Source organism: Lepisosteus platostomus, chromosome 1 (assembly GCF_059453375.1).
Source record: "Lepisosteus platostomus isolate fLepPlt1 chromosome 1, fLepPlt1.hap1, whole genome shotgun sequence".
NCBI classification, from domain to species: Eukaryota; Metazoa; Chordata; class Actinopteri; order Semionotiformes; family Lepisosteidae; genus Lepisosteus; species Lepisosteus platostomus.
Window position 1 is genome coordinate 69668149 of NC_142611.1, and position 21666 is coordinate 69689814.

The 21666-nt window shown below is 50.5% G+C and overlaps 1 protein-coding gene across 1 annotated transcript in view; it reads left to right on the top strand.

The window, feature by feature from the left end:
• The window catches only part of gdf11 (growth differentiation factor 11), a 35625-nt gene that overhangs the window by 11328 nt on the left and 2631 nt on the right, over positions 1 to 21666 (top strand). The window contains exon 2 of the mRNA XM_088636016.1: positions 18995 to 19368. Within this exon, the coding sequence (XP_088492142.1) occupies positions 18995 to 19368 (374 nt within the window). The remainder of the gene's footprint in view (positions 1 to 18994; positions 19369 to 21666) is intronic.

Below are 21666 nucleotides of genomic sequence, written 5' to 3' on the forward strand. Positions count from 1 at the left end.
ACGTTCATGAGAGCAGGGAGAGTGACGCCACTGCAACGGACTCTTTCAGATCCTCGGTGTCCCGCTACACTGGCCCAGCAGGGGGAAGAGAGTTTGTCAGGTCACGTGGGCACGTCTACCTGCTCTCAGATAGGAGAAGCTGGGGCTTCTGCATGGCAGCCTGCTCACGTGCCCTGTGGAGCCAGCTTCCTGAGGGGCCGCAGCGAGCGTTTCATCACAGTGAAGCATGCAGGAGCTTAACGTACTGCTGCTGCGAAATCAGGAATCGAGGTGGACAAGGAGGGAAGGAGGGACTGAATCTCTGTGCCGTCCTTTCCTCCAGGTGCATGGTTGTCGCTCTTGGGCCTCTCCGTGTTTGTGCGCACTGCTCCACTAGAGTAAATAAATTATACAGTTATTACTTTTTTTTAATTGTATAATGTTAGCATGCCCAAAGGGGTTGGGCAGCCAGTTGACCTTGGACCCCTAGAGGTTTTTTTTCTCCTTACTAAGGAGTTTCTGGTTCCCCTCCTCCGTTGTCTTCTGGTCTTTTCTGTTCTGTCTTCACAACATGTATGGTCACTTTGTTAAGCGCCTTGGGGCAACCTTGTTGGGAAAGGCGCTATATATAAAAATAAATTGAATTGAATAGAGGGGGGAGAGGCTGAACAAGGACCCCCATGCCCGTGTGAATCAGTTCAGCTCCCTCCTGGCCCTGTCCCATTTAGCGCTGGCTGTTGAGTGGTAGCCTGGCCCCGATGTGCAGCTCCATACTTCTGGAAGAAGTGGAAACCGTTCAGGTACAGAATGAGTGACTTTCTCATGTGAGAATCATGGACCTTCTGCAAAAACACTGCAGGATGACAATGGGGACAGAGGTGCATCGTCACTGGGAGCTGCAGGAGGGCTGCACAAAAGAAGTGTAAAGAAGAAGAAAATACCAATCAACATATATATGTTATAGACTTGTGCTGAAAGTCTTGAAGCCTGTTATTTACAATAGCCTCTCTGTGATCTGAAAAAACAATTTTAACTCCTAGCACTGAACTGTCATTTCTGGAGGTCTTTATTTTTACGTATTGCCACCTCACTTAACCAGGAACGCCCCCTGAGACTCGAGCATGACCAGCCTGGAGGCCAGAGAGGTGGGGACAGTCTACACTGGGCCTGCTACTGGTGGGGAAAGTTCTGGGTCCTGGCTTTGGCACCGAGGCTTGTGTGGAAGGTCTTATGGTATCTGCAATATCTAGTATGTAGATAGGGCCTCTGTTTCACATCTCACCTCTCACAGCACAGAGCCCCCTGTTGCCAAACCATGGCATTGACTCCCGACCCCAGGATTTTGGGTCAGAGGGAAGACAGCCGCAAGCTGGTGTGCTGAGGGAGGGAGTCGGTGCCTGACTGCAGGGGTGCTGCTCTTTGCCTTCTGTGACGCTGCAGAGCTCTTACAGGTGGTGTGGGTTCTCACCGGCCCGTGCATGCTCAGGGTGAAGGGGGTATTGGGTAATCTGCCGCCCCCTCAGCTGAGCCCCGAGCCTGGGTGCTTGGTCCTCAGCCCCTCCTCATGAAAATGCACCAGTAACCCCAGGACCTCGCCACACTGGAGTTACTGGGGGTACCTGAAGGGACTGGTCCTGTTCGCACCTTGTGGGCTTACAGTACATGACATAAGGAGCCTCCCTTAAACATCAGTGTGTACACCAGTGTGTGGCTCCAGCAACATCTCCTCTTTTCCCAGTCTGCGGTGTCTGTTGACCTCCGTCGGCCTGCGCGCGCGGCGCCGAGATCAGGTGCTGCTTCTCGGCTCTCCCTGGAGCGTTACGTCCTATCGTTTCTCCGTGCGGCAGGAATCTTTCTCCACAAAAGCTGCTGTTCACATGGCTCCTGAGGGGTCCGTCCGAGTCAAGTGTTTCAGTGTGTGCGGCTGGGTGCTGGCGAGGTGACGACCCCACGGGGCCCTCATTCGTCACCTGTCTGCCTGCCTCATCAGTGTCCTTCCTCTGCGGCCAGGCCCCGTACATTCCAGAGCGCTTGCCAGTAATTTGTAATTTCCTCCCAAATTTCACTAATTTGACAGCTTGGGGGAATTGCACCGTTTTTGTGCCAACACCTGCAGCTATAAGCATCTGTCCAGGAGGCTTTCCACGTGAGCCCCAGTCCAAACGGCTCTGTTTGGAACGCTGTTCAATGTAGACTTCAACGAGGCCTGATGGGCCGGTCACATTCTTCTAGACTTTCATAAGTTCCCCCCCACACACACGGTTTGAAGGCTTGTAATATCCCTACGATAGTCTGGTCACACTTTATTCAGTTACAGAATAAAGTAACTGAATAAAGTGCCCCAATCAGTGGGCACCCTGTCCCCCAGTACTCAATCAGGCAAGCTGGGATTGAAGAGAGAGAAAAGGAGGCACATGAGATGGGCCGTAGATCTTTTAATAGAAGTTGCAATTTGGCAAATTGTGTATGAAATTGTGTTCTCTGTATTGTTATGATTGGGATCTGTGTCAGAGCCAGTTTAGCAACGAGATGCTCCAGCTGCATCTGTGTCACTTTTTGATGGTAAATCGGTCATGGGCTCAAACCCTGAACGGACCGGAGCTTGGGAATTGGTCTGGGGCTTAGCCTTGTGCAGACGTGTGTATGTCCGTGTGTTTCTGGGAGTCACTGGCACAGCTTGGGCACAGCACGTCTCCACTCTTTGAGTTTATTCCACCGCCACGGAGATGCATTTATGGGGAGACTCTTCAAAACCAAGAAAGTGACCCAAAGCGTAGCTTTGAGCTCTGAGAAGAAGCACTCCCTTGGTCAATATCCAATCCTCTGTCCTCCTTCTGTGATTGAACATTTCAAGTAAAGGTTCTGTTCTACCCTGTGAGCCCGTCTGTAGCCTGGATGGCACCCCCCCCCCCACCCACCTCGGACCTTTCTGCCAATACCCCCAGCGTAGAGCCGGGTCAGAGAGCTCGGCTGGCTCCAGTCCAGCAGCACTCAATGCTGCCGTGTGTTTCCCAGTGCCATAACATTCCACGCCCAGGGTCTCCCGAAATTCCCAACAGCGTTACATCTGCGGAGAGGGGGAGAGGGGTTAAATGGGTTCAAATAAGCAACTAATGAGTTCAATTTAGTCATTAAGAGCTCAGGTGGGATGAAAACCAGAAGACACCGCGACCTCGGAGGACAGGAGTCACACACCCCTGTCTTGGCCCATGTGTGGAAAGAGCGGGGCGTCGCGCCCAGGCCCGCGCGGGCCGTGTGTCTGGGGGGCACCCCTGCCCCCGGGGGTCAGCACGCGAGGGCTGGGGGCAGTTCCCACAGGCGGGCGAGCCCAGCTGCTTCTCCGAGCCAGAAACCAAGCCAGTGTTTGGAGTTTGCAAACAGTCACATCTGGAGACAAGCATTAGTGTCAGAGGGTAACTTCCCCTGTGTATATCTGCCCCCGGGCTGCCCGGGGCTGAAGGTAAAGCTACCCCAGGCAAGACTGCAGATGGTTCATAATCTTGTGAGTTCGCTATCTACTTACGTGTGACTATAATGCCTTACAAAATCGTAAAACATCCGGGGCTGCCCATGCTAGGAAATCTTTGTGAATTTATTCCAGTGCATGTGGGCAGGACCGAGAGGCGCCTGCTGCGATTGTGCCCAGTGCCTGTGGTGCTGATTGGCTGTTCTGCTCCACGTTTGTGTTGAATAAAGAAGCAGTTGGCCCGGGTCTGTAAAGCAGAGGCCGACGAGTAAGAGAGGCTCAGGAATGCTGTTGGGAGCAGCAGCCCCTGATATTCATCCTGGGCTTTCCAGCATGAGGTGGAAACTGTGCCATAATGTCTAGAGCACTCAGACCAGTTTGGGCATTTTTATTCATGTGCAAAGAGAAAGGCAGTCTGGATGCGGCCAGTGAAAACGTGCAACAGAGGTGTTGGCGGATTTGGTTGGAAGTTAACAGTGGAGTCCCTGACCTAAGATACCAACTGAGGCTCCTCTCTGCCTCTCTGCTCTCTCACACACATTCTCAGGGGCTCCATCTGCTAGAAGAGTCAGTCAGGCTCTCCATACGGCATCACACGCAAGAAGTGGAACTGTCCATGGGGCACAATGGATTTTTACAAATACAACCGCGCATCATAAACTGGAAAAATACCAACACAGAGCTCACACAGGAAAAAAGAGGTATACCAGGGTCATCTGCATCTGCATCATATAATTATTGCAGCTGAACAGTAAAACAGAAGAGGGCGTGGATACCCATTCAGGCAAAGCTGTTGTGCAGTAAACCACAGCTGGGTCTAGCTCTGTTTTTAAAGTACAGCCTGCCAGTTGTAGACCATTAAGGGGAGAAAAGGCAGATACTGAACACATTTCTCACCCTGCAGGTAAAGGAATCCCATCTGGATGTGTAGAGGTGTTTTGTCTGCTAGAAGGTCTCTTTTCCAGATTGTGTTCAGATCAATGCGTGGTGGTTGTGCAAACACACGTTAAGGAGGGAAGTTAAGGACAGAGTGTTACCTGACCGAGTTTTAAGGAGAGACACTGATCAGACATTCCATGATTCAGTACAGTGCTCCTACCAGTCCGGTCTGCTGCAGTGCCCACTCTTTTGCCCTTGTGGTGCTCACTGGGATGGCACTGAACCCCGCCAACCACGCAGCGTTTATGGTTGACCGCTGTCCTGAGGAGTTCGTACCAGTGGCTGCGGATGGTGACATCCAGTCGCTGTTTCATGGCTGGAAGTCAGCTTGGATTCTTTATGAGATGGTGGCACCAATCTTCTCTTCGATCCGCGAAGGAGGAAGAAATAACAGATCCCCCCCCAACACGCACACTCTAAAAAAATCCCTCATTCAGCCAAGGGTCACAGGGTTCACAGCAATGTGATATATTGGGCGAAGAGCCAATTAACCTCACCAGCTCTCTTTCTTTGGCACAAAAAGAGGCCCGGTAGTAGATTAAACAGCACTACCCCCCCCACCCTCCACCCCCTCCCTCAGAAAAAACAGAAAACACAAGTCTTTTATAGTGTTGACCCTATAAAAGGGTCATTTCCTGAAAGTGCAGGAACCATAAACATTAAGAGGAGAGGTCTTTAAAAGAGAGCAGGGTCCCACTTTCTTAAGAACAGCGGCTCGTATTTATGGAGCATTGATGAGTATGTGAGGTTTTTATATATTTATTTATTTTTGTCAAAGGGACGCTCCTTTGATTGCTCTCTCCCCTCCCTTTCTTGTTTTTGTTTTTGGCCCAGAAAAAGAAACTTGTACAAATTGTTAAAAGCCGGCCAGGAAATTAAAAAGGGGAAAAGCGCTCGGGCTACAGAAAAAAAAAGCACAACACACTGCCAATTTTAGGGCTAATAAAATTTCAAAGGGACCAAAGTCCATTAATGCCCTGGACAAGATTTTACCAGTGGCTTCTGGAATCTCACTCCCTCCACCTCTCAAGTGCCTCACTGCCCATTCCCACGGTCCAGCACGCTCCTCCGGGAAGCACTGTCACTTCCCGGGACAGAGGTATTCCCTCTCCTGTGGGGTGTGCCGTTAGGATTAGGAACAGCTGGCAAATTGGGAAGAAGACAGGGACACAGGGCGGCTCAGTGGCAGAGTTCTGTGGGCTGAGCGGGACCGTGCCGCTCCTGGGACCTGAGAACGGAAGAGCGCGGGACAGAGGAGAGATCCCACATGCGCTTCCTGGATATCTGACTCTAACTTCCAGGCCTGTGAACCTTCCCTGCCTAGCCGCTGCGGCTGCCGGGAGCAACGTGCTGGAGGTGCCACAGGGGACTCCATCGCGCTTCGGAGAAGGCCGAGAGGCCGCCCTGCCAAGCGCCGGTCAGCAGCGTCCCATCATCCGGGCACTTAGAGCACTCCCGGCCTCCTGTGTCCGAGCCGTGAGGCCGGCTGACACTAGCGGAAGCCCACAGTGCCCAGTCACTGGACTGCAGGCCTTCCCTACAGAGACTGCAGGCAAAGCCTACAAGGTTCTGACTTTTCAAAACGAGACTCTCTGTGTGTTCACGGGACTGTAAAGTGTATTCTGCTACTTCTTGGCAGTGCTGTATTAACGTGTTCTCATTGTGTAGCACCTGCTTGTAGCCTGTCAGCAGTGCCTGGGGGGTTATTGTAATCACCTTCCATAGTATTAGTGGAAAGACAGAAAAACTGATCTCCAAAAAAGCCACTTGCATCCAAGGACAAAAGGTGTTTTGACAATTATTTTGAAGAGTCAGTGGTGGGTTACCGATAATGCAGTGTAATACTTCCTTAGATGTTACCACAGCTGTTGGACTTACATACCTCCAATAATTAACATCCTGACAACTTTTTTGTAAAGTGAAAGGTCAAAGTCTGCTTCTCGCTGTTGTCACGATTCCTTCCCTCACGTGGTGTGTTTTTGTTACGGGGGTGGGGGTGTCGTGCTCCTCTGGTGTGCCCTCTGACCTTCGGCCCCTTCTGGAAGAACAATTTAAAAGGAGGAGAATTGCTCACAATTTTCTGGGATGTATGACGTCCCGTGCTGGGCTGCTCCTGTGTTTCCAGTCCTGGAGCTTGGGCAGTAAGAATCAGTTTAAACACCTGTTGCCTTTCTTTTAATCATCTGTCTGGAGCAGACTGAAATACTATTCATATACCATAGAAAATATTTGTTTTGAAGCCTTTCATACTAGTTTGTTGGGCTGTGTGGTTGAACCGGGCATGAAGGCTTGAGGTAATCTCATTGTTGTGGACCACTGTGCCGTCGGTCAGCTGAAAATGTTTGGAGCACTTCAGAGAATTTCAGGTTTGCTGTTGAGCAGGGGGAATGGCTGCAGTCAGGCACAGGTGGGGGGACTGGGCTGCGCTGTCATTCTGAAGGGCTGCCCCAGGAGCAGATTGTAAGGGAAGCAGGTCATTGTTGCGTCCTTATTTGAGGGGCCTGGCTCATGCTTTGGAAGTGTCTCAGTCTGCTGTTTCAGGGGGAAACAGGTTTCCAGAAGGTGCCTGTACAGACTCTTCCATGCTGCATGTCAGATCCTGCGTGTGGCTCTCTAAAGGTGCCAACTGTTCACACAGCAATTCCAAGTCAAGAAGCCGTTCTGTGCGTCCTTGGCCATCAGTCTAAGGTTTTTTAAGAAATATGAAATACCAACATCTCATTCTGCCTCCCAGGTCCAGACAGAGGTTTCTGTCAGTAATCACCCATCATTATCCCCGCTTGTACAAACTGATTAATTATTTAATAAGAATTACAACAATAACAGTGTTGCTATTAATAAACCTTCATTTAACCAGCTAAGCCAGCTCAGAACATACTGTCATTTACAACTGCAACATTACAGGGGACCAAAATTTACTGTCATCCACTTTTCTGGAGGAGGTTTTGTTAAACAGCATTACATTAAGTTCTCCTCAGCACCATAGTGCAGGTGCCTAGGCGGAGCGTAGGTTGAGTCTGATGATGCCAGATACACCTGGAGCTGGGGAGTGTGAGCTGGCCAGGTGCCCCTTGAGCTGAGGAGTGTGAGCTGGCCAGGTGCCTCTGGAGCTGGGGAGTGTGAGCTGGCCAGGTGCCTCTGGAGCTGGGGAGTGTGAACTGGCCAGGTGCCCCTGGAGCTGAGGAGTGTGAACTGGCCAGATACCCGTGGACGTGGGGAGTGTGAGCTGGCCAGATACACCTGGAGCTGGCAAGTGAGAGCTGGCCAGATACACTTGGAGCTGGGAAATGTGAGCTGGCCCGGTGCCCCTGGAGTTTGGGACTGTGAGCTGGCCAGATACACCTGGAACTGGCAAGTGTGAGCTGGCCAGATACACCTGGAGCTGGGAAGTGTGGGCTGGCCAGATACACCTGGAGTTTGGGACTGTGAGCTGGCCAGATACACCTGGAGCTGGGGAGTGTGAGCTGGCCAGATACACCTGGAGTTTGGGACTGTGAGCTGGCCAGATACACCTGGAGCTGGGGAGTGTGGCCTGGCAAGGTGCCCCTGGAGCTGGGGAGTGTGAGCTGGCCAGATACACCTGGAGTTTGGGACTGTGAGCTGGCCAGATACACCTGGAGCTGGGGAGTGTGGCCTGGCAAGGTGCCCCTGGAGCTGGGGAGTGTGAGCTGGCCAGGTGCCCAGCTCATTGTTTCTCAGTGAGTGCAGAATGAGTGCAGAGGGAGCATGCTGGAGGAACATGTTTAGGGCTGAGGCTTCTTCTTGACTTTGTGGCTGATCTGGCACACGTGACTGCAGAGCACCAAGGCGTACTCCAGCATCTGAAAAAAATGCCACAGCCAGGCAGCAGCCCTGAGCTCTCAGTCCTTGCAGGGATCAGCACTGTAGAGCCCCTCTGATCTGGGAGCGTCAGTCTGTTGTGCACTCTCGCCCTAACTGTTGGCTTAGTGTGGCTATCGGCTTTCAAAAGAGAAGGTTGTTTTAGGTTTCTTATGCATGGAGTGCAGCAGGGAAAGCACTTCTTTTCTTGAACATGCTCTGGTGATGGTTAAAAATGGAGACACTACGCGATCGGTTTCTAACCACAGTGCATTCCAGGTGTTTTCCAGCGTGAGAAGGCTGTTCTGCCGCTGGGTTGCGCGGGCGTCAGGTGTCCCGGTGCTCCATGGCGCTGCGGTGTGTCGGCCGTTCCACCATGTGTGGCTCTTGGCCGCGCTGGGGCTCCGCAGCCAGCCTTGGCCGGGCCTCTGTGCCAACACACACTGGGCCTTTTGAGAGCGCGGTGAGCCGGCAGGGGGAAGACAAGCGCACTTCATTATCCGCGGGAAGGAGCAGGAAGAGAGCGCATCAATGCCCTGCCTTCTGCGGTCCACCCCCAGCTCATTTCCAAGGCAGAGAGCGAGAGAGAGAGAGCGCGCCCCAGCCGCACAGAGCTTCTCATTGTCAGCGCTCACACTGTGGGCATTGTGCAGAACATGGCAGGTCACTTCCTGGCCACTTCAAATTCGCAGCGCAGATGGACTGGAGACTAACTGAGAGCGAAGTGTATATCACTGAAACTCCGCTCTCCTGACGGAGGCGAGGCTCAGCAGGCCACAGATCTCTGGATCTCGTGGATTTCTTGTGGGTCCCCAGCAGTAATGTTCAATCCCATCATGCCTAGCACTGGGTAGGAATCGAGGACTCTGGGAAGCCGAGCATTAACATTAAGTGTATCAGTCCTTACCTGGCTGTGGCCAAGTATGTCACGTAATGCAGGACATTGTCGTCTGAGGTTTTCTACCGTGCTCCTGCTGTCTCTAATACCACAGCTGGTCTCATTTGCTCTGGAACATGACGCTGGCGAAACAAAGAAATAATGACAACTGCAAAACGTTCCCCTTTGCCATGTTCTTGCTTTTGTCATGCTTCAGTAAAGGCAGAGTTGAGTGGCTGAACTTCAGACATGCTCCTCTGCTCCCAACACACCTGAAACACAACAGGTTTGGCAAATGAGACACTCGCTACAATATATTGTAACAACAATGGAAGCTGCCTGTAGTATTAATTTAATAGATATTATATTAAAGTATAGAGTACTGAAGAGACGAAATTCAGTGTTTTTTAAACTTTCTGTAAGTAATCCATGAGCTGGTTATGCTGCAGGAATAAACCAGAACTGCAGAAATTGCAATTGTCAGGACTGGACATCAGGATATCAGCCTGGATATCTAAGTTGCAATACAGGCACAAACAAAAGTATTTACACCTTCCTTTGAAATCAATTACTTATTCAGTAGTTCATATAGTTTATTGGGCTAAACCTATGTAAGTGTATGGAAACAGATTTTGCAGGGGGTGTCAAAACTGGTGCTGACGTATCCATTGATATTAACCAGTCAGCGCAGGGCAGAGCTAGGCTTGATTAGACTCACGCACTCCTCCTCTCCTGCTGGGCAAGACATACTGTATATTTAAGACCAGCTGGGCTGTCAAGTGTCAGAACCCGTCTTCTGTCCAGTTCTGAGTCCCAGTGATCATTCACATTTACAGTTGTCACAAAAACAAGGCTTATTATTTCCGGCAGTGCATCGCAGGTTTGAAAGACCAATAGAAAAAATATATTGATTGATTGTTAATAATAATTAATGTAACAGAGCTGCTGGTATGTCAATATACAGTATACTGGAGCTGAAAAGCAGTGTATTATACAGTATGCAGAAACAATCCTGTATATTTCATGTATATGAGGAGCTAGTGTGTGTCTGGAAGGTTTACACTACAATGTGCAAATAAACATTCACAAATATGCTAAAATTTACCCTTCCACATCCACCCACTCCTGACTCCTCTGCAGGATGACCTCAGCTGGAATCGTGCCCTTTGTTTTTCTGATGGCCCAGTAAACGCCGCTCTGTGCTGATTCAATGTATGTACCAGAAATCACAGGACCTGCAGCAGCTGCCGGATCAGACCAGACGAGCCCCACAGTTGTTGCGCCACTCCATGCGCTCAAGTGTGGAGTAGGGCCACGTCTCTGAGCCTGGGTCAGCGAGACCACAGGGTGCACAGGGGGGCACCTGCGTCGGCTGCTGCTGTCTTCACAGGGGGTCTCGGCCTCTCCTGTCCAAGAGCAGCCCACTGAAACAGCCCGGGAGGGAAGATAGCCCCCTCGACTCCGTGACGCCATTCACGCTAACAACCTGCATCCGGGAATGTGGCCGACCATGGCGTCGAGTTGGTCGATCAGTTTAACGGGTTTCTTTTGTCCCCCGGAGATGCCTGTTTCTAAAAAGGGGCAGGCAGCTGCCGGGGGAAGTGGCGGGCAAGATATCTTTTATTCCACGTAAGAGGAGCTCCGTTTTGCGAGATTTAACTGGACTCTGAAAAGGCCGAGCCACTTCAGCTCCACTGAATGCGATGTGCAGCTGTCAATCAGCGCTTTCAGCTTCTTGTACGCGCTGACAAAGAAGTGCTCGCAGCAGAGCTTAACGAGCGCACTCTCTGTATCAGGTTAGGACAGCTCGAGCAGCACAGCGCCGATCCCCTCGCTGCCCTGTTTACGTTACCTAAGATTCCACAGCTGTCACTGCAGAAATTAATTTTCCATGTGAACTTTGCTAAAAGCCTTCTGGAAATCCAGATAGATCACATCTGTTTTACTGTTCAACCGAGCTGCTTCAAGCTGGGTGACCGTGCTGGAGCGGTGCTGTTTTTACACAGAAGCTCCCTGCCTCCCTGGCTCATTCCTCACGAGGAACAGCGGCCGCTGTCCAGCGGATTAACTTTACTCCCTTTCACAGGTCAATACGTGCTGCTTTAATTGCGATGTGGCCAAGCTGCTGAACTTGGGGGATGAAGTGTTTATATTGCACACAGCTTGTGAGGAGCTTGATGTAAGTTATGTGGCATTTAACTGTGCTGTTGTTGGTGCTGCCGTTCTGTGTTGAAGTTTGGAGTTTCCTTGATGTCTTTGTATTGGCGCACACATGCAAATGAGCAATTAGATTGCGCTTGTGCATACGACAAAGAAATGGGCCTGAATCAATGTGTTAGAGGCAGTGAACTCTGCTGGAAATTAATCCCTGCGTCTCAGCCGCGTCGCTGGTAGATTCTGCTCCAGCTGCACTCAAAATGATCGTTTTTTTTAAGAATCTTCGATTCGGATTTTTTGTAACACCCACCATGTGAAAGGAGCGCTGCTGTGTTTTGCGGTCCGCGCCCTCTCAGGGCAGGAGGAAGTGTGGGGGCACTCCTTCGACCTCCCCACTTTTGGACCGCCCGTCTGCTCCTCACGGCAACAGCTGGAGGAGGGGCGCCTCCTTCGCCGGCTGCCACGCATGCCTGCCGGCGCCTGGGAGACCACGGGCACGCACGGCTGCTGGCCCACAGCGCGTCCGCCCCCGAGAGCCAAGAGCCCCCGGGACGTATCCCGCCGTGCCCTTGGTGGTGCTCGGCTTCTTGTGTGCCGTCGCTTGGAGAATCCTGGTCGCCATCTGCTGGCAACATGGCCCAGGGTCGAACCCACGACCGTCGATGGAGCCCGCCTTGTGCTTGCGCCTGTGTTTTTACCATTTCATTCTATCAGGAGTTTTAAACAGAAACTTTTTTTCATTTTCTGTGGTGTAGTGACACCCGCATCCCTCCAGTAGGGGGCAGTAGTGGGCTGGAGTACCACTCATAAGACTCCCCGAGGTTCTGGAGACATCTGGGGACAGAAGGATTACAGGGAAGGTGACCAGCGCCCCTGCGACACTGGTAGGGGACAGCGCACAAGAACCCCAAAGAAAGCCGAAATTCAATGGCGGTCATCAAAGAGCACAGGAATGGTGTAAGAACTGTTAGTTAGCTCATGCATATTCTGAAAATACGTGTGTGATCTCACGCAGGACTGTGTGCACAAATCTCCCGTCCACCAACCTACTGGGTTCATCTGTTTGCCTCCTTTGACACCATAGAAATGGCCTCCGGTGCTCGGAGGGCCAGCGCTCGCTCGGCTGCAACGGGGCAGCAGGAGGATGCCTTTGTGGCTCATGGGATACTCTTCCCAGAGCTCTCTGCGAGCAGGAGTCTTGTGGCTTGTGGCAGCGTCCCGGGAGGCGTCTGGCTGAGGGATCCAACATTATCCCCCTCCACGCCCCCACCCCCCCCTACCATCACCCCCCCTCCAGCCCCCTCTCGCGCTCAGTCCCTGTGGGACGCACAGCGAAACAAAAAGGGGGTGGGGTGAGGGGTGTGTGCTGCCCCCTGTCTTATTAGAGGGGTCGTGAACATGTCACAATGATTAATTTGCCAGGCGCAGAGGGATACCCTAGAGCCACATTCATCCCAAGTGCCAGTTTACTCAAAATGGCACATTTGCATTTCCTATTAAGAAAAAAAATATATATGCAAATGGAGCCAACCTCGCTATCATTTCGGCCATAAACAATAGGTGACCATTCTGGGCCGCGTTTGCCAGTTGGTTTCCCGAGAATTGGCTTGCAGCAGCGCAGGCTCATCCGACAAGAAACCAGATAACACTGCCTTTCCGGTACAGAGGAGTGATAAAGGAACTATAGGCAAGCAGCCTGTATCTATCTACCAATACAGAAGTTAGCAACACAGCCACCATCTGGGGAGCACCTCCCCAGAGTACATTCACTCCTGAAGGGCTGAATAAAGATTAGACAAAAAAATGATTGTGAGCCTATTTCCTGCAGGAAGAGGAGCAGAAGTACTCCCAAAGGCTCAGAAATCCCCAGATCAGAACCACATTCCCAGCCCAAGACCAGTCTGCAGCCTCCAGCACTGCAGCTGTCCCTGTGGAAGGTTAGGTGCTCCAGCCCCCCAGGTAAAGGCAGTGCCGGTGCATGTAAGAACATTGAGACAGCATGACACAGGCACAGTGTGGAGACTGAGGGAAATCTGGATTTGTGAAGACATGATTAGAGTCACAGGGCAACACCGATTGAAAATGCGACATTACCAAGGAGGCTAAAATCTACACTGTAAACCAAAGAGGCACATGCCACTTCTCCTGTCTAACGGATGTAGTAAACCTATGCTCTCTGAGAAGATACACCAGGTTTATACTCTGTAGCTCAATCGTCTTTGCCTTGGTTGATGGCGAATATGAGACCAGAGTCGGGTCAGGCTCCGGAGCCGCTCGGCCAGTAGAGGAGCTGGCCGGAGGGCAGACTGAGGCCTGTAGTCCGATCATCAGCAGTCAGAGCTGTCTCAGACCAATGGTGGACAGCTGGTGGTCTTCTGCTGGGCTTGACAGGGCTTGAGCCTACAGGGGGCGATCGCTGTAGGAATGCAGGGAATTTTTGTGAATGCATATCCTCGGCCAGCAGCTCAGTGGACTCCCCTGAGCTGGCCGTGGTTGAGAACTGCTTATCCAGCCTGACCGGCAGGTTCGAGGCAATCAGTGTAGTGATATCTGCAGAACTGACGGGAAAGCCAGACGAGAAAGACCAGGCATGACAGGGCTGCTTTGGATCGAATACCGGCTGATTAAATGTTCCAGCATGAGGAGGGCTTTTTCCATTTCTCAGATGTGTTCTCATTTTCAACGGTGATGACCGCTCTCCAGGGCCTGCGAGTATTGTGCTGTGTTTTGTGTGCTCAGAATCCAAGTTGAAAGCTTTGCCTTCAGAGCTCCTGTGGGGTTTTCAGTCAACATCAGCTGAGCTTTTAGAAAGCTGTTAGGCATCTCAAGAAGATTATAAACCTCTTTGTGTGCAGTAGCCATTAAAAATGACACAGAAACAGGTTTCATTTCTGTTACGTGGGAATCCAAAATATGATTTTTTAGCTAAATAAAGCTGAAGGACTTAAGATTTCTAATAGCATATCCGCAGAACTGAAGGGTTGTAATTAAAACTCTTTCTGCCTTTTAACCTCTCTGGAGCAGAGGTCCAGGAGCAGTGTGAAGAGACAACGGGGACTTAAGGTTACCTTAACCAGACTTTACACCAGACCTTATTCTATTTTCTGTAACACTGAGTGAACTGACACGGCGACACACCCCAGCAGAGCTATCCCTCCTCTGTCCTGCTTCAATAGGATTGAGTGCAACCGTGTTCAAGGAGCTGGCCAGTGAGTCCAGCAGCCTGCTGTGAAGAAAGAGATTCAAATTCCATTTTCACTCAGTATTTCCCTTATTGTTCTTTGAGTTGAAGAGTGAGGTATTTAGTACTTATGGTCATTGATCCGTATAGGGTAAGAGATGGTCTAGTTCATCCAAGGTGAATAGGGTGGCAGTTTGCAGTATGGCTTCACAGCTCCTGTCTCCTGATTGCTGCCCTCGTACATGTGCATCAGTTTCAACCCGCCAGGTGAATCAGTGTGTCTCTGGAGCTGTGTGCCCAAACTCTTCAGCTCTTTTCATTCAGGGTTTTTTGTTTTTATGCAGAAACCCAAATCTTTGGCAATTTCCTATATTTTGTTTCAAATCAGCAGTCAATCCTGTTAGATCCCTATTCTATGGCACGGGGGGGGTAGCTTGTGAGGTTCATCCGTGTGGAGAGGAACAATGCCTGGGATGGAGAACGCCTGAGATGTCCGCAAGATGTGATTGACGTTTGTGGTGGATCAGCTACTACAACCGCCCATATTGGCAGCTCACGTGTGAGGGTCACCTTGAGGAGCTGTGATCCACTCGTGAAGAATGTGGTCAAAATGAATTAATGATGTTAAATGACAAGCGTTCTCTTTTCTCACTCATGCTGAGCTGTGTTAATAACTGTTAATCGGGCTCTAATCGTAGAAAGCACTACTGGAGGTTCTGAGTAAGCCCTTGATGCTCACGACATACACACGTTATAACTCCTGATTACGCCTCACAAGTCAATGTTTTGTTGTGCAGAATAGGAACACGAAAACTCCTCACTTTCCTTCTTCAGTGCAAATAAGATGGAAGACATTTGTCCAGGTCAGTCTGCAAAACCCAGAACATTCCTGTGAGTGTGAGTGAAAGGAATCTTTAGGAGAGTAGAGATACATATATTACCATTGCCCTCAAGCTGAGTGCCTAGTCGACCTTGACCTTCAAACTCAATTTCCACTTGGCTATTAGGATTGACCCCAAGAACCCCCGGGGATGTAAAAGGCTGACGGTTTTGACCTCTGACCCCCTTTCTTAACAAGGCCTAGGTGCCAAAGTGGCCTTTTGACCCAGGAAGCCTTTGTACGTTGCCACGGCAACCCCACACCGACAGGCCCCTCCTTCTAGAGGCCATAAAAAAAATCCTCCATCCCTCCGCTGGAAAGGCGAAGGCTTTTATTTTTACAATAGATGCCACTTGAATAGGTAACTCGAATAGTTGGAGAAAAGGGTCTTACTTCAACGTCTCTGCCAATGTTTTCGAACGAAAGTGGTTGCTTTTGTTTGTTTTTACACCTGCGGATGTTCTGTAACAACGTTATGTGGAGAAGGCTTGGGTGGCTGTGGGTGTTGTACGGCACACCAGGGGTACCCCAGTCGACTGGGGCCCTGGCACCTGTCCACCAATTGTGCGTGGGCCCTGGGGGAATGGGAGTCACAGCTGGCTAACGATGGCGCCCGGCCCGCGCCTCACTGTCAGTGATCGTTCAGACCTGGAGGAAACGCTCTGCTCAATAAACGCTTACTGTAGGTCAGCTGATTTATCAGGACAGGATTCAACAACATTATTCCTGACAAGGGGGAATAATTCACTGTTCAAACAACTACATACTGTATGAAAATGTGGAATCAAATAAAACTAGAAAAATGCTAGTTTCAGGTTGTGGTATTTAAGACTTTGACCTGTTTTTGAATGAAAATAGTTGAGAAAAGGGCTCAAATAGATCTTCTTGGGAATTTGGCACAATCAGGGGATAGTGCTCTGCTGGGCTGGGCCAGTGATTTCATTGAAGGGGCTTCTAACTAAACAGATCATATGATCTTACATAATCATTGTCTGAACTGTTCGCTGTGTGTACGCTTTTTTATTTCCTAAGTGGCAAGTTGCAATTTGTTATTTACTAATTAGGCATAACAAATCTTTTGTCACATGGTCATTATTTAACAAGTATTTGTCCTAACAGGTGGCAGTTATGAAATCTCTGATGTGCAGCTCTAGAAGTTGGAGATATCGGCCTTCTCATGAAGGAAAATCTCCATCTGTCCGGCGTCAGTCTCTGGTTTACCACTCAGTGCGCCAAAAGTCCTTTTGAACCCTGGTCTTGAAACCAAAATCTGTGTGGATTTTGGCGTGGCTAGACCAGTAGGTGGTGCTCTTTTTCCTGCCTTTGAGACATTAATCAGATGTGATCGAGGTGCTTGAGAGTCAGGTGTTGAGGTGTATTCCTAGCTGGAATAAGGTCAATGACTCTTGACCTTATTCCAGCAGACGCGTCAACGTGTCTGGCAGGGTGCCAGGCATCCCCCACCCTGACAAGTGGATATTATTTCACGAGGAAAGACAGCAGCCAGACGCTGCGTGGCGGTGGAATCGTTTGTTGAATTTTGTGAAAACTTTGCCTCAACCGGCATGGCTGAGGACCAACCTCCCAGCCATAGGAACGGGGGGGGAGGGGTGGGGGCTGGGACCCCCAAGGGGTGGCTTCAATTCAAAGGCAGACATGGGGTGGATGAGGGATGCACAGAACGAGCGTGGAAGAGGAAACGGTGATGTGTGGTATGTACGGGAACTGAGGAGATTCCGTCAGGATTAGTTACGAGTTGCTGCTGCTGAGCTTAACTAGTCCACGAGTTCGGCCGCCTTCGTCCCTCCCGAATGTGGGTTAGACCTCCATTAATGTAGAATGAATTCTTGACATGAAGATATATTAGTCTATATACGGTTTCATAAGGAATAAGGCCATCCAAGAATCAGACGCTTATGTTCAGTATGAACTATGAGTATAATACGTTTTTACTCAACCTGCTCGGTTAAGGGGGTAGCCTCCTGGCCACAGGACGAGGAGTCTCAACGCCCCCTTCAGACAGAGGCGTTAACCAAGGGGCAGCTGCGAAGGTGGAGAAGGGGTGGAAGAGGTGTGTGCAAGAGTTGTATATACTGTATATAGTGAAGGTTGGTAATGATTGCAGTATTAAAACAGCGGGATGAGATTGACTTGTCTGTCACTATCCCTCACCGGCTTCAGTTAAGGAATTCCGTATATGGGAACTGCCAGAGCTGATCCTTTTTGGCACGTTGGGAGGCTGTCAGAGCTGCTTGCAGACTGAAAATCTGCCGCGCGCAATCTCGTACAGGAGAGTCGGCACAAGACACGGCCCAGGGTCCAAACGAGGTTCGGTGCCTGAGCCTTAAATAAAAGCCTTACCTGGCCGGGTTGCTCCCCCTGGCCCTTAGAGCCTTTGCGCTGGTCGAGAAAAATCCCCCAGGTCTGCAGGGCGCTCCCAGCAGTGCCCGGCTCTGCTTTGCTCACTGATTTCATACCTGGCTCCTGGCCATAGATGTACCCCTTCATAAAAAGACACTGCACGCGGCGCCAACGTCTTATTCGTGTCCAACTCGAAGCATCAGAGCAAGAGTTGTAATCAGCGAGTGGGAACCAGGCGATGCCAAATATTTCAAGTATTTTTCTTTGACAATGGTGGAGAGATGTTTTGGGATTGGTTTTAAAGAATATTACCACAGTGTGATATCAGAGGCTCAGGAGGATTATAGGAGTTAGGGCGAGGAGGGGGAGGAGGTGAGGTCATAGGTCCCACGGCCAGTCTCGTTTGTTAATCATTACGACAGGGGAAGAAACAAATGAAAGGAGGTGTTCGTGGAGAAATGTGATACTGGAGAACACAGCATATCTGACTTCTGTGTACCCGCAGGTACTATTAAAAGCTGGGTAATGCCCATGAGCAATGCCTTCAGCTCATCCTTGTAAGGAAAATCTCAAAATTAATTTTCAAGAATCCCAATCCATGCAGTTCATGAGAGAGACAGGGCTGGGAATCTGAGTGCAGTCGGGGGAGAGGGTCAGGGCAAGCGCTCAGGACTCGAAGGGAGAGAGCGGCGTCTTCTCTTCCAACGCGGGCCTTGCATGGATAGTGAATGGGGCGAGGCCTGTTCTGCGGTACCGCTCGGCTCCAGAAGCTCCTGAAGCTCCAGTCTCTCTTTTCACTGTGTGACACTGTGTCATTGTGTATCACCTGATGCGGCCTGTCCTTGTGGCGCCACCCCCCCGGAGTTCAGGCAGCCCGTTAACAAGCTCAATGGCATCTACAAACAGCAGCTAGATCACAGGGAGCAGGGAGGCCAGACAGCACACTGCTACTGCACTCACTTCACAACACGCTCCTCAGAAACACTACAGCACTTTCGTTTTTCTGACTTACTTGATAAGAACTGCCCCAAATAATTGTGGCACAACATGGACCTCTCAGGTATCCTGTTCCTGGAGTTGAGGTGACCCAAGTCAGGTTATGCCTTTACAGAAGGGGCACTAAACTAGGAAATTAACCTGGGACCTGTAAGACTTAAGTTAGAGTGTGAGAATGATTGCACACTTGTAACCACTTACATCTGCCGCTTTGTCAGCTCAAGCACACCTTTGGGGTGCTGGTCAAGATCGTGTACTATATACTCACATCTATATCTATCTGCCGATCAAGATCATGCATACTCACGGTGTCCCTCCCTCCTGACTGTCTGTCCTCAGCCGAGCCGGTGGTCCAGGTGGACGGGAAGCCCAGCTGCTGCTTCTTCAAGTTCAGCCCCAAGATCATGTTCACCAAGGTGCTGAAGGCCCAGCTCTGGGTCTACCTGCGGCCCCTGCAGCAGACCTCCACCGTGTACCTGCAGATCCTGCGGCTCAAGCCCGTGACGGAGGAGGGCAGCCGGCACATCCGCATCCGCTCGCTGAAGATCGAGCTGAACTCCCGCGCCGGCCACTGGCAGAGCATCGACTTCAAGCACGTGCTGCAGAACTGGTTCAAGCAGCCGCACACCAACTGGGGCATCGACATCAACGCCTTCGACGAGAGCGGCAACGACCTGGCTGTGACCTCGCTGCGGCCCGGGGAGGAAGGACTGGTGAGCCACCCCCCCCCCGTCCCCTATCCCCCAATCCCCACCCCCCCCAACCCGAGCCGCCGGCGGATCAGTGAGTTCAGGGCCGTAGCTCAGGCCTGAACCCCCCAGCTCTCCCGCCAGGCCGGGCCTCGGCTGCTACGTCAAGGCCAGCCGCGCAGCCGCGCCCGGCCCGCTGACCCAGGCCCATCCCAGCCTTCCAGAAGACACGAGGCGTAGCAGCCTCCAGAGCACTGTAGTCCCGGCCAGGTTAAATGGAGCTTTTAATGAAAGTTCGGGAGGAATGAAGGCAGCCGCGCTCATTCGACACAGCTGCTGCAATTCCCACTAATCCTGACGTAAGCAACCGGTCTCTTCCTCGTTAGTTTTTTGTATCCCTCCTCCACCCCCTCTCCACCTTTGCAGCTGCCCAATTGGTCGCATGGGGGTCCTATCCTCCCCGTCCAACGGCCGGGGGGTTGGCCCTCAGCCAAGCGGGTTACGCCAAATCTCCACATGCCAATAAACGATTCTAATTTCTCCCAAGCTTTCGGCTGCTGTCATTCCTCGTGAACTCAAGTTATCCCAACCTTCTCAATGGCGTTCTCAGCTGAACGGAAAATGGTGTGCAAGCACACAATTCCAAAATAGAAACGTGGCTTTTAGTAAGAGGTCAGTCTTTAGTAAAATCTTAGTTTACTAAACTAAGTTTAATTTAGTAAAGTCAGGACATTAACGATTTGTGCCTACAACCCCCACTCCTACCCCCGCGACCCAGGGGCTCCCTATATTTTTGCTCTGTTCGTGTGCAGAAGAGGGGAAAGGGAACAGCTCTCAGCTCTGAGAACAGGGTGTTCAGCTGCTCCCTACCTGCCTGCGGTCACTAGTGTGCTTCTCCTTCTGTTTCCAGTACTTCCCTCTGAAATAACACCCCAGCCTGGACTTTGAAGGCTTCAAGATGGGGCCGGAGGCTTGTGTTCTCGAAAAATGATGGAAGTCTTTATTTTAAGTGGAAAGCTGGCTAAAGAGGATACAGGTCCTTTAACAAGCTCAATGGCATCTACAAACAGCAGCTAGAGCACAGGGAGCAGGGAGGCCAGACAGCACACTGCTGCTGCACTCCTGTACTGCTCAAGCACTCACTTCACAACTCGCTCCACACTACAGCACTTTCGTTTTTCTGACTAACTAGATGAGAAATAACCCAAATACCTGGGCATCATTCTCAGCATAGACCTCTCAGGTATCCTGTCCCTGGAGAAGAGGTGACCCAAGTCAGGTTATGCCTTTACAGAGGGGGCACTAAACTATTAAATTAATCTGGGATCTGTAAGACTTAAGTTAGAGTGTGAGAATGATTGCACACTTGTAATCACTTACATCTGCCACTTTGTCAGCTCAAGCACACCTTTGGGGTGCTGGACAAGTATCATGTACTATGTACTCACATCGAGGCCCGTGAATTCTCTGAAGAGCTGGAAGTGAGGTGATCTGCTGCAAAGGTATTGCTAAGGCTGGTCGCTTATCCCGATCGCTTGATGACAGATCAGCCACAAAGACACCGTGTGGAGGACAGATGCTTAAAGTCCCATGTGGTGGTCAGTTCAAATAGGTATAAAGATCACCTGAAGTCCAGCCCACAGGAATGTGCTATCAGGCTTGACACTTGAATTTCCCTGCTGATGACTCATGACAGCACAGAGAGTTTGAAACAATGTCCCCCTGAGTTCAGACACGCAACTAAGAGAGATTAACCTTATTGCCCGCTAAAAGTGGAAATGTGTCTTAGGATTCCACCATTACAAATAATACAATGAATTAAAATACACAACATGCAGTTCATTGACAAACATAAAAAAGAACAACACATCAAATATGAAAAATCGTACATGCACAGAATAAATCACATTGATCATAATGCAAATACAACTTGAACCCAGTACTTGTATGGAGTATTGGATAAAGGATGCGTAATACATTTTTAAGAGCTCCCTGAAATGTCAGCCAGCTAGAAGCATTGCAAACCGTGAATTCAGGGGATGGGAGGAGTCTTTAATTTGACTTTTTGTCCAACGACTGCACTATCAAAAAGTCCCCCAGTGTTTTGGTGGCTTGCCGATCGCCTTCTCAAGGTGGGATGCGTTGGCAGTTTTGTAGGTTCTGCACAATTCCAGTCTTGAACACAGTATTTTTCAGGGTGCTGCAGAATATGAAGGAGATCACAGAAGTCAGCGCTAAAGCATGTATGTCTGAGAACTGTGAGGCTCCCTTCTGAAACAGGCTGTCAGAAATGGCCCTAATGGTACTGGGACTCAGCTCTCA